At 39.7% G+C, this 13,354-nt stretch overlaps 2 protein-coding genes across 6 annotated transcripts in view; both read left to right on the top strand.

Moving 5' to 3' along the window:
• Positions 1–425: 425 nt before the first annotated feature.
• On the top strand, positions 426–7,683 carry tuba5 (tubulin alpha 5). The gene is made up of 5 exons (XM_051652739.1): positions 426–572; positions 5,540–5,762; positions 5,976–6,124; positions 6,243–6,923; positions 7,039–7,683. The coding sequence occupies exons 1-5, from the start codon at positions 570–572 to the stop codon at positions 7,330–7,332; spliced, it is 1,350 nt and encodes a 449-aa protein (XP_051508699.1). The 5' UTR covers positions 426–569; the 3' UTR covers positions 7,333–7,683.
• A 1,591-nt stretch (positions 7,684–9,274) lies between these two features.
• The window catches only part of LOC127414595 (lysine-specific demethylase 5B-B), a 41,594-nt gene continuing 37,514 nt past the window's right edge, over positions 9,275–13,354 (top strand). For 4 of the 5 annotated variants that reach the window (XM_051652734.1, XM_051652733.1, XM_051652732.1 and 1 more), the window contains exon 1: positions 9,275–9,601. In XM_051652734.1, coding sequence (XP_051508694.1) covers positions 9,449–9,601 — 153 coding nt within the window. In that variant the 5' untranslated portion in view covers positions 9,275–9,448. Of the gene's footprint in view, positions 9,602–12,824; positions 13,294–13,354 lie in introns of those variants that run through there. The other variant, XM_051652735.1, reaches the window with a different exon arrangement.

Here is a 13,354-nt window from a genome sequence, read left to right as displayed (position 1 = left end):
TTGTAAACCATGAAAATGTTTTGTTTAACTCTGTTCTGTTCTTTATGGACAAAAATATGATTGTGCATCTTTGATGACTGAGTTAAACTATTTTAATTTTTTTGTTACCCTGCATTGAAAAGTTGTCGAACAAAAGAATTACCTGAATCACCTAAAGAGGGAATTTGAACTGTCCAACGATACCTCCCCCTCTTGCAAAGAAAACGATATGAATATTTTCTTGTCAGCAAAGGGAAAAGGCGGAGACATAGCAGAACCATTTTGCTTTTGAGAGAGCGGTTAGAAGTGTTGCAACCTCTTTTAAATCGATAGATGAGCGTTTGGTTACACCAATAGTAAGGCGAGGCGGGTCTTGATGCTTCTGTTAGCCAATCGCAAGGCTCAACGTCACTACGAGCGTGCAGGCGAGTATAAAAACTAAACCGCGCACCTTTGGACTCTTACTGCTGTGTTGGCGGAGACACGTAACGCGTCTGTAGTCAACGGAGCTCACAAAGTTTTTGGCGTTTTCCCACCGAAAAAACTTACAAATTTCCTCAAAAAACCTTCTCCTCGAAGACTAAGTCAAAATGGTAAGTAGGGCTCTCCCTTGTAGAATCTGACTATCTGCAATATTAACAGAAAAGCTCAAAAATGTCCTGTCCTACCCATGTAGAGGAATTATTTTTAAGTCTAATTCTTTTAACATTTGACAAAAACCGGTAACTTGTAATAATCTAAAATTGGCGTTACTTTAGTGATAATATCAGCCAACTTTATAAGCATCTCTTCCAAATCTTTATTTGCATGTGAAATTTTTGGTGTCATCTCTGCAGGAAGTGTGTATTTATATATATTTATAATATGTATATTTGTTTTAGGCGATCTTAAAAAATTGGTACAATACGTTTTTGTCCGTGCGGTATGTATGCATTATTGAAGTATAATGTGATCTGCACGCAATGGCCAGATGCTGCGTGTGAGGAATTCGCGGAATCCCGCAGCGGAGGGCCCCTTCACTCGCCTGGTCCGGTGGGAGCGCGAGGCTGGGGGATGGGGAAACAGTTGACGTCACATTTTAACCTTTTCTAAAAAATATTTAAAAAAATTATACTTTTCTCACAGAAAACTCGGTCACTCTTTTAAAGTACAGTTACATATTGTCTTTTGTCGTTGCTTTGCTGAATAACGTTTTTTTTTGTTTTTTTTGTTCTCACTATTGTGCCAGAGTTCGGATTACTGACTCCTTCCTGTCGCCCATTTTGCGATAAAACGTTAAAGGTCCGGGTCTCAGAGAGTTCGTTCTCTGAAGTCACTATCCCACTGTTAACTTACAGTCTTTGCTTTATATATTTATAAAACCACGTAGAATTTGGGTTTGATCGAAGTCTTTCTAAATAGTCTGTGGTTTTATATAACTGTCCTCTAAAGCTACCAACAATCTTCAGAACTTTCTATTATGATTTCATCTGAAAGGTAATTTAAAAAAATGCATCGATACTTTGACAGGCGGGAACTTCAGGTCAAGGAAGTGAAATGTGTGGTGTAATTCATTCCTGATAACTATGGCGTTAGAGTAATTTCCTTTTATTTTCGTGTAATGAACCTTTTGAGGAAAAAAAATGTAATTACCGGATGTAATTTTTTTTTATTCTTTAGTCTTCACATCTGCTCGCTGGCCAACTCAATAATTGTAGGCATCTGACTCCAATGTTTTACAGGTGTAGGCGGTTCCTAGTGCTCTTTAGTCCAACCTTTCAACTTCAGTTAGTGATTTGAAAACCTGTAGTTATTATTTCAAGTTCAGATGTATGAGACAGAAGTCAATTTCCATTTGAGTTTAGCCATATAAGGTTAAGAATTATATGAGGCTTTTTGAGCAACCATTGCACAACACACCACATGGGTTCCCACCTCAAAAGCCTGCATTTCAGTGTACTACTAAACCTGTCAAAGACAAAAACAAGACCATTATTTTTATTTTTTACTTGTATCCAATAATAAAGTTAACTGTTGTGGTGGGAATTTTTGGCCTACAGTGTATTTAATTTTTTCCACCATGTGGCCACACCTGATATAGTTAGACTTGAGGCCAAAGTATATTTTGGTTCTCTGAGTTGCTGATGGCACCACGCACAGTATGCGTTTTGCAAATTTCGACACAGTCCGCACGGACTGACCACGTGTGGCCCAGATTTTCTCCACAGGGTCCTGGTCTGTGCCCATCTTTGCCACCTTTGCCTGCCACTAAGAATGCTCCGATCAGGATTTTTACAGCTGATACTGATATTCTTGTCACCTGATCGGCCGATACCGATCATTTCACCTTTTATCAGGATATCTGTCATAATTAGCTACATCCAAGCTTTCTGCACACTGTCACTATTAATTGAATTTTCATCTTCCCAGTAATATCACTTTGCCTGGTTTTTTGCAGACAAAAACAGTTTAACTAGTTTAAAAGGCTTATTAAAAATCACTTATATATGTCTTTAAATCAAGTATAGGCAAAATATTACTATTATTATTCCTTATTTTATTTTTGTATTATTTTTATACATCATATTATGGTATCTTAATATAGTATAAATAGTTATATTTATAAATTCCTTCCCTGCCTTGTAATTTTGTTGAATGATTGTATTAATAGTTCATTTTTCACATGTTGCTGCTTGAACTTTTTAATGAGGGAAACGCGCTCTCTCATGAGGGCAAGAGATGAAAGAAAAGCGGAGAAAGAGCGCATGTTTCTAGACTCAACGTGTGCTACTATTGTTAATGCCATTTAATGAGGAAATATTTTATAAAGATGTTTGAATTACACCACATCTTGTAACTCATGTTATTACAGAGATGCCCGATGGAGACTGGGAAGCTACCGCCATGAGTGATAAGGACCGTTTCACAGCTTGCGTTGTTTTCCCTTTGCTTGTTGTGTGTGAAGCGCCACAATAACAGTACACAAACTTTTCAAATTCGCCATACCTCTACCACTGCATCGTTCTTAACTGCTGAATAAAATTTTTGTCTTGCAACACTATGCCAGTATTCCCCACACTCTGTGATGCCATGACAGCGCTGCTGAAGTAGCCTTGCGTCTTTTGTGACAGGAGGAGAGGGCGATAAATCAGCCGATATTCTGACTTTTTCGTTATCGGCCGATTAATTTTTGTATTTATTTTTTTCTTGAGGCCTCTGAAAATCGCCTGCCTGCATGTGAAGCGTCTGTGACATGTAAACAACCAGTCACGGTTCGTTTTGTTATGTGCCATCGTGTTACTACAATAATAGACAGGTGTGCAACACAGTGTCATTTAAACTTTCCGCATATCAGAGCAGACGCGTTTGAGCTCGTAATGTTAAAGTGCTCTCCTTTTTCATTCTCCCTCTCTCTCCTCAACAGTTCTCTGTAACTTTTAACTGTCTTGTCTAATGAGAAAAAGGCAAATATAAATAAAACTAATATCATCTACCGTCTGCAAATATGCACATATCTTGTTTAAACAGATGTAATAAACCAACCTCACAACTTCAGCAGATCCAGCATCCTGTGGAACGCTTATAAATTTTCCTCTGAAGCACATATTATAACAGTCTCTCCTCAACAGTTCCCTGTAACTTTTCAAATGATAAAAGGCAAATATAAATAAAATGTATATAACGTCTGCAAATATGCAGATATCTCGTTTAAAAAAAAATCCAGCATTTTCTTCCAGTCGAGCGTTTATCTAATATCTTCCTCTGAAGCACATATTCTATCAGCCATAATAAAAAATATCAGGATCAAAATTTCCTCATTCACAAATTGTGACGGTCCATCTGTAACAAAGTAGGTGATCCAGGCCGTTAAATTGTCACAAGATTAAGGCTCGCGGTGGATCAGCACGAGCGCGTGAGTGCAACTACGAGGCTGCCTCCAAAACTAGGAAAATGCTGCCTCCAGAGGCTGTATACGGAGGTACGATGAAAATAAGATGCTTTTCAAACTGTTGGGAGATCAGTTTCCTTAAGAATTCCATTCCGCTGTCAGTTAAGCCATTAACTGATTAGGCAGCAAGTTAGCAAGTCAGCTGCCTACATTTTCGGATGCAGCCCAAGATAAAAGTGCTTCACATGCGCTATAAGTAAATGTCTTATTCACTATGCACTGTATGTAAAATTTTTGCTATGTTTGAGGGTTTTTTTTTTTTTTTTTTTTTTTTTTTTGGGAGTAAATGCAATTGCTAACGTGGACATACCATCCATGGTTGCTGGACTACTGTGTGTAGCAACCATGGATGGCATGTCCACGTTCACAATCGTGGACATGCTATCTACTGTTATCTAATATATCAAACAATTTAATATAGCTGCATTGTATTGGCCACCCTTTCTCTGGATATCGGCCATTAAAAAAATGATATCAAACAATTTAATATAGTAGATAACAAACATAAAATTGCTAAAAAAAAAAAAACACCTCTTATTTAGCACTATATTTACTCAATTTCACAACTTTACCTTTTGTAAAAAAGAATCTAAAAAAAAGATATTGTATTTTAAATGGTAGATAGCAGTTTCTTCTGATTTCTGTTTAGTCAAATTGTAGTAATTTATTTGCTCATGAAGAAATTAATATATTAGGAAGAAGCAAATAACAGTACACACAGTAGTCCAGCAACCATAGATGGCATGTCCACGTTAGCAATCGCATTTTCTAAAAAAATACAGAATCAAACCAATTGCACACAGTGCATAGTGAATAAGACATTTACTTCCAGCACATGTGAAGCGCTTTTACTTTGAAGTTGCACTCGCGCTCGTGTGGATCCAGCTTGAGCAGCAGTCTCCTGACAGTTTAAACGGCCTAGATCGCCTGCTTGGATTGTCACACACTGACCGTCATGATTTGTGAATCAGAGGGACTTTTGTCTGACAGAATACTATTTTCAGAGGAAGATATTAGATGAGTGCTCGACAGGATGAAAACGCTGGATTTTCGTGAAGTTCCTGAATTACATCTTTTTAAACGAGATTTGCAGATGGTATATAATAGAAGCTTTATTAATATTTGCCTTTTATCATTAGACAAGACAGTTAAAGGGAACTGTTGAGGAGAGAGAGGGAGAATGAAACAGCTGAGCACTTTAACATTATGAGCTCAAACATGTCTGCTGTGGCTTTGATATGCAGACTGTTTAAATGAGACTGTGTTGCACACCGGTCTGTTGTAGTAACTCGATGGCATGTAACAACAATGAATTGTGTGATCGTTTACATGTCTCAGTTGCTTCACATGCAAGCAGGCGATTTTCAGCGCCCTCAAGAAACAAATCAGCCAAAGGGGAAAATTTATCGGCGGATGCCGATAATTAAAAAAACTCTGAATATTGGCTGATTTATTGGCCTCTGCAATATACGGTCAACCACTAATTTACTATATCATCATTCTTTCGGCCACCCTGCTCTCTGGATATCGGCATCGGCCATTAAAAAAACCCATATCGGTTGACCACTAGCCTGGAGCCAGTTGTTTGTAAGCAGCCATTTAAACCCTTTTCTTTTGTGTTTGTCTGTGTAGCGCGAGTGCATCTCCATCCACGTGGGCCAGGCAGGAGTGCAGATTGGCAATGCTTGCTGGGAGTTGTATTGCCTGGAGCATGGCATCCAGCCTGATGGCAATATGCCAAGTGATAAGGCCGTTGGTAGTGTAGATGATTCCTTCAACACTTTCTTCAGTGAGACTGGCTCTGGGAAGCATGTGCCACGAGCTGTTTTTGTAGATCTAGAGCCTGCAGTCATTGGTAAGTGGTTTGGCTTTTATAAAAAATGTAGCTACCAAGTATAGTGTATTCAAAGTATTTTAATTGTGTTTTATGACCCCAGAATTTGCCATCAAAATTGTGTACTTCCAAATAACAGATTTGCACTCATGAGGTCTGCAAAGCACATTTTCCATTTTAAGTCTTTCAGATGTACCATCAAGGGCTCTTTAATACCTGTAACTTATGTTTCAGATGAGGTGAGGAGTGGAACCTACAGACAACTGTTCCATCCAGAGCAACTCATCTCTGGAAAGGAAGATGCTGCTAATAACTATGCCAGGGGCCACTACACGGTTGGCAAGGAGATTATTGATATGGTCCTGGAGCGTGTCCGCAAACTTGTATGAAATTTTGATCTTAGCATTTCTCTTTGCCTCTATTAATTTGCTTTTGTGCTACAGGTAATTTGATCAATATACTGGAAATATATAATGTTTTTCTCTTTCCCTCTCAATCTAGACTGATCAGTGCACAGGTCTCCAGGGTTTCTTGATTTTCCACAGTTTTGGTGGAGGTACTGGCTCTGGTTTTACATCCCTACTGATGGAGCGTCTTTCTGTTGACTATGGAAAGAAGTCCAAGCTGGAGTTTGCCATTTATCCAGCTCCTCAGGTCTCTACTGCTGTGGTAGAGCCCTATAACTCTATCCTAACCACCCACACCACACTGGAACACTCTGACTGTGCCTTCATGGTAGACAATGAGGCCATCTATGACATCTGCCGCCGAAATCTCGACATTGAGCGTCCCACCTACACCAATCTCAACCGTCTCATTGGTCAGATTGTGTCCTCAATCACCGCTTCACTGCGCTTTGATGGTGCTCTGAACGTCGATCTGACCGAGTTCCAGACCAACTTGGTGCCATATCCCAGAATTCACTTCCCCCTTGTCACTTACTCTCCAATCATCTCTGCTGAGAAGGCTTACCATGAGCAGCTGTCTGTGTCTGAGATCACCAGTGCCTGCTTTGAGCCATCCAATCAGATGGTGAAGTGTGACCCCCGACATGGGAAGTACATGGCCTGCTGTATGCTGTACCGTGGTGACGTCGTACCCAAAGATGTGAATGCTGCTATTGCCAATATTAAGACCAAACGCTCAATCCAGTTTGTAGACTGGTGCCCTACTGGGTTCAAGGTAGAATGGAATGAAGCACTTTTTATTATTTTTTATTTTTAATATATATATATATATTTTAGTCTTTTCTTTCTTCTGACAGGACCAGATTTGTTAATGTCTCCCCTCTCAACAGGTTGGCATCAATTACCAGCCACCTACAGTGGTGCCTGGTGGAGACCTGGCTAAGGTGCAGAGAGCTGTGTGCATGCTGAGCAACACCACAGCTATTGCTGAGGCTTGGGCCCGTCTGGACCACAAGTTTGATTTGATGTATGCCAAGCGGGCCTTCGTGCACTGGTATGTTGGAGAGGGTATGGAGGAGGGAGAGTTCTCCGAGGCCAGAGAGGATCTTGCCGCACTGGAGAAGGATTATGAGGAAGTGGGCACAGAGTCTGTAGAGGATGAGGAGGAGGGAGAGGAGTATTAAACCCTGCTGAGGGCAGGTGAAAGATGCTATAAGCTGCTGATGTGAGACTAGCTTTGAGCATTTGCCAATAATCAAGATGGAGATTTAGGTTAAAGCACTTATTAGCAACGTTTGCCTCCCCATTGTCAAGCTGCCTTATTGATGCCCAAAGAAAGGGAACCATACCCTGATGTTTGTGATGTGTTTTGTACCTCAGTCACGTTTCATTCTTTTCTGTACCTCTATTCTGTCTGATTTCAAAAATGAGTTGCCAAATGCATTTTGGTCTGAAACATTTGTTTTGTAAGCTGTCTTTGTCACACAATCAATGTGTTGTAACTAATGCAGTTTCTCAATAAATTGTCAAATGTGTCAGCTTATTTTATGGGTTTACTTAATGGCCATCACTGAGCAGTGTAAGGATACTCTACATAAATGGATTGTTTCAGCACTGAAATTGTTGTCTTGGCAGTTAGTAACTTCTCATCTGTATTGATGTGTAGGCTAATGCTTAATGTGACTAGGGGTACAACACTACCTTCCCAGTGTCAAATAAGTCAATTGGTGATGAAGTACAATTAGACTATTCAGAATTTCTTGACATATTACATAATGCATTGTTTTGCACCTAAATGTCTGAACGTAATTTCATCCATGTTAATTCTAACAGATGAGCTTCGTATAATACTTACACAGAACAGGCATGTGTAGTGGCATTTCTACAGTATGTATGGATTTTCTAGTAATTCATGATTTTGAATAGCAAAAATATGTTTGCCACGGTACCAAAGTTGCCTTTAGTGTAACACTCATGCAATGCTCGACTAGAATGTATTAAGGGCTTACTACGACTCCCCCTCCCCCTAGCAATCCGCCACATGGAGCTCCTGAAGAGAGCTATCCGTTAGCATACCCATTCGTCTCTGACTGCTCAGCTAGCGCAGGGTTCCCAGAGAGCGTGCGAAATGGAGGCTGCCATCTTTTCTCATGGGCGCTCAGTTCTGGGATCGGGTGTCACGTGACTGATCACTCGTTAATGGGAAGAGATAGGGAAAAATATAAATCAATTTCACGCTTTTAAGAGCCCTTCAAAAACAATTCGTCACCGGATGACGATGTGCTATAATGTAATGAAATAATTTAAAATGAAATGGCTCCTGTAATTTTTATTTATTTATTTTTTTCCATAAAACATGGCTATTTTTTAATGGCTGTCTATGGAGAAAAATGCTTTTTGTCATCGGGTGGTGTAGTTCCAGCATCTACCAGCAGGGGCTAACAGGGACCTGCTAACCAGCCAATTCCTGACCCCCGATCCGCCACACGCTCTATATGTAAATCGACCAATCAGCAACCGCCCAGAGTCTATTTAAAGAAGAAGTCCCAGTCAATACCAGCTGTCACCTGAACGTATCCATACGCGGAGGTAAACACTGGGGCGGAGCGAGACGACGGGTTGAAAGTGAAACACAACCCCTGAAGATCCTACATAAAAACTATGGGACAGTGAAACATTTGTTGATTAGTAGTTGTATATTGTGCGTTTTCACGCAAAGGTATTAGTCAAAAATGCATTTGATTGACGTTGACCTTGAATTTGTAGAGCTTTTTGTATGATACCATGTAATTACAGCTCTTTATCTTGATTCTTCTGTCGGTCTATTATGAAGTACAACCCACATTAAAGAAATAATGTTCATATTTGTAAAGGTGGAACTCGAACTCGTTTCTTTTTTCCTTCACTATAAATAGCACGTGTACAAATGTGTAGAAAAACAATGGAGTCTTTCCTAACTGTTACCGTTACTCGTCGAACAGTCAGACAGAATAAACGGTAAATACCAGAGCCGAATTTTCCGTTTTAAGTGTTTATGTAAGGCTTTAAAATAAGTGGACATGCTTTCTTCGTCTCTAGATTTTTGAGCGGATGTGGTGTCAGCCTAAGAGCAGTCACGTCACGGTGAGTGTATGTATGTGCGCGTGTGTGTGTTGATTGTTCGTGTTGTTCAAGTGTTAACCGGACTGGGGGAGTAACTGACGGACAGACCGTGTTGCGGATCCCAGGAAGTTCTGTTCTGTTTCTCTACGCGACTCAATTCTGCTCTGCTCTGCTTCGCTCCGGAACCGGACCTGCAGGATGACCCAACGGGGCCCGGCCGAGTTTACCCCGCCGCCGGAGTGCCCGGTGTTCGAGCCCACTTGGGAGGAATTCGCAGACCCGTTCGCGTTTATCAATAAAATCCGACCCATCGCTGAGAAAACCGGGATCTGCAAGGTTCGACCGCCGCCGGTGAGTGCTGCCTGGACGGTCTGAAGCGGACCGGCCGAACCGGGCCGGATCTGTGGAGTGATTCTGAGTTCGGTTTAAAGGGAAATGTCTGAACATGGCGGCGCAGTGACAGCGCTGCCGAACCGCTTTGTGTGCAGCTATATTCGTGAAATTAGTCGAACTTCCAAACCTCTGCCGGGCCTGTGCACGACCTACCGACCTGCATGACCCGGAATTCTGACTCATGAGCAAAATAATTGTGCTCAGGATCCGCAAACGTCGCAGAAGTGAGAGAAGATAGAGGAGAGTGTCTCTGTGCCCCCTGCGTGTATTTTACGGCCTGGTTTGGTTTTAATAGCGGATTAAACGTCAGGCTTACCTGCAGTTTAGTTCTCTGTTGGTCAGTGTTTATCGCTGATATAGAGCATTATTGGTCTATTCATATAAGTATGGTGGTTTATATTGAATTATTACGACTGCTGTTGTTGATTTGGCATCTTTTTGATGATTTTAGACTGACATTCACCAGCATTCCCCATCATTTAATAACTAATCTATACAAAGGTTTATAAGAAATTCAATTTACAGAAGAGTTTAATGTCCTCAGATAAATAAACCGAAGGGGATACCTGCCAATGCGGAAATAAACCTTTCCTTTCGTTTTCACCTCAGCACATTTACTTAATAAATTTATAAAAATAAGGTGATAATTTTATTACACTTATTTCGTTGCCCGTATTAGCAAAATATGTCAATATCTTAATATAATGATTGGGTATATAATATAGTTTTATTTTGTATTCTGGACATTAAAAAAAATCCATTCTGTGACAACAGTGGTTCTGTGCGGATCGGATTAATTAAATGATGCAATTACCGTTTATACTCGGCGGTTTAATATAGGCTAGTTCACAATGATCCGGTTCAGACCAGCGGGGTTAATCTGAATCCGAATTTTTTACTCCCGAAATAATTTGACCCAGTTTGGAGCGTTTCAGTGGTTCTGATGGCGACTAATGGCTCTTTTAGTGACGATTAGTCGAGCCCATGACACAAACATTAGGATTTCTCATCCCCGATCATCAATGTGTCGCTGTTTGGGTCTGATAAACCGGTTCTTTATATTCTTTGTTTTCATATTTATGGACATTTGAAGATATAATTTCTGTTTGAATGTCGAATGAAAGGAGATGTTCTTATTTATTGGCATGAATCTGAGTCCGGCTGTTAAGGTTTAGTCTCTCATTGTGCGATGGATCAGACAACTTGATGGTTCTGGTTCAGGCTTGATTCAGGCTTAATATTAATTCGGCGTCTTATATAAATCTGTTGAACTTGCTGCTACGTGACGTGATTCACGCATGAGGTCGCGGATAAATGCATCAAACAAGCGATGAATAACGGGCGAACTGGATCCTGACACGTTTTAAATCACTTAGACAGTGTGAAATGGTTCATAGACTCGGTTCGGCCCATATTCTGGTCCCGAACCCAATGGATGGATGAAGTCCCCTGGCCGGGTGCGTCCTCCATGTTGTGAATGAACCATCTGGCCATTTTGTGTCTTTCTGTAACTGTGCTTGTCTGAACAGCAAACAAGGAAATATTGTGTTAAATGGACATTATATGCACAAAACCCACCTTCAGTTCATAGATTGTGTAGCTGAGGTAGTTTTGGGATGCGTTGTGTCGATTCTTGTTCTTTGTGGGGAGCAGCAATCCGTATGTTTGTGTAAGCAATGATCTCCACCATCTCCTGTTGGGAACTGTTGGTAGTTCATTACATACGCAAATGATTATATATTTTTATGTGTTTAGGTTTTTTTTTATTTTTTATTTTTTTAAGTCAGGTTAAATCATTATTTTTTTTTTTTAAAGACTTATATGAACACTAGAAGATTTTGTTTGTTTTCTCAGGTGCATAGATGCTTATTACATAATTACATGATTATTATACATTGAGGCTATAATATGTGGTTTTGCAATTACCTTTGATTGTGATGATATTGAATCCTGAGGTTCCTTTTTTTGTGTGTGTGTGGCTAGGATAAGGTAAGACTTTTTTTGGTCCCAAGAGGGACATGCTGGCTTATTTTGGTGGCTGTCTGGCCTCTGTAATCAAACTATTATTTACATTATGTGGAGACAGGATTGTGTATGTTTCTGTTGTTCTGAACGCAGTTGTAAACACTGCATTGCATGTGGTTATGTGTGGCTGTGCGTCCATGTGCTGGAGACAATGAAAATGCACTAAACTGGGACTGAAAAGGTTTTACTAGGCCAGTATAGGCTACCGAACAGAACAAAAACCTCAGTTCCACCGTTAAGCCATCTACACCACGCTGGTCTTTATGTGTGAATGAATGTGTGACTTTTAGCTCCCATAAGCCACTGTATAAGCAGGCACACATTCATGAGTGTCTTGACCACAAACCACAGGGTACTAGTCACATTTGTAGAGGGTCTCTTCATCAATTTATTTCAATTACATTAACAAATAAAGAGTGAGGATTCATTCAGTGAATAAGGATAATTTCTAATATGTTCCTTATGGGTTGATAATAGTGCTAATACAACTTTTCCCTGATTCTCAATGTGTTTATTTAAAAAAATGGGCCAGCATACATATTTAATGGTGTGTATTTATATGCCATTTTAAGGCATAATTCACCCAAAAATGAAAATGATCTCATCATTTACTCATCCTCATGCAATCCCAGATGTGTATGACATTCTTCTGCGGAACACAAATATTTTTAGAAGAATATCTCAGCTCTGTATGTCCTCACAATGCAAGTGAATAGTGATCAGACCTTTTGAAGGTCTAATAGTCACATAAAAGCAGCGTAAATGTAATCTGCAGAACACCACAGGTTAAATCTATATCTTTAGAAGTGATATGATAGGTGTGGGTGAGAAACATCAACACTTAAGTACTTTTTTACTATAAATTATCCTCCCTGCCCAGTAGGTGGCGATATGCAAAAAATAATGTGAATCGCCAAAGACAAAAGAAAAATGTGAATGGGAAAGTGGAGATTTTTAGTAAAAAAGGACTTAAATATTTATCTGTTTCTCACCCACACCTATCAAATCGATTCTGAAGATATGGATTTAACCACTGGAGTTGTATGGATTACTTTTATGCTGCCTTTATGTGCTTTTTGGACCTTCAAAATTTTGGTCACCATTCACTTGCATTGTATGGACCTACAGAGCTGAAATATTTTTCTAAAAATCATCATTTGTGTACAGCAGAAGCTAGATAGTCATACACATCTGGAAAGGCATGAGGGCGAGTAAATTATGAGAGAATTTTCATTTTTTGGGTGAATTATCCCTTTAAATTATCAGTGTTCCTCTACTCTCAGTATGAGAAAGTCTTGTCTCTAAACAAAAGAAATGGTTGCTTTCTAATTAAAAGCTCCAAGTTTACGTGTGTCTGTTTGTGTAAACATATTCAAAATGAATTGGAAACCTAATCAATAAATGGTCTCATTGAGGAAGACCTTCTTGTCTTGTTCATTTTTGTCTTCCTGATCTCAGAGGTAATGAGCTATGGAAGCTCAGCTCAAGGACAGATTCTGTGGTTTGGATTCGCTGTTGACGGGATTGAAGTTTGTTTTTGTAAAACCTTGAATTGGACGAAAGGCACAAGAATGTAGAATATAATTCACAGTGGCCCACAGGGTTTGCTGTGCGTTTAGTTTGAGGTAACATTGCATATTAAAATGAAGTAAAAACTGAGATCAATTAATTGATTTTAGGCTATTT

This window comes from Myxocyprinus asiaticus, chromosome 24 (assembly GCF_019703515.2).
Source record: "Myxocyprinus asiaticus isolate MX2 ecotype Aquarium Trade chromosome 24, UBuf_Myxa_2, whole genome shotgun sequence".
Lineage (NCBI taxonomy): Eukaryota > Metazoa > Chordata > Actinopteri > Cypriniformes > Catostomidae > Myxocyprinus > Myxocyprinus asiaticus.
Note: the sequence above shows the minus strand (reverse complement) of the source record. Positions and strands in the feature narration are given on the sequence as shown.

Excerpts from the sequence above, each read along its gene's own strand:
- tuba5 (XM_051652739.1), top strand. Across the intron at positions 5,763-5,975 it reads TCTAGAGCCTGCAGTCATTG|ATGAGGTGAGGAGTGGAACC; the intron begins GTAAGTGGTTTG and ends CTTATGTTTCAG. Across the intron at positions 6,125-6,242 it reads TGGAGCGTGTCCGCAAACTT|ACTGATCAGTGCACAGGTCT; the intron begins GTATGAAATTTT and ends CTCTCAATCTAG.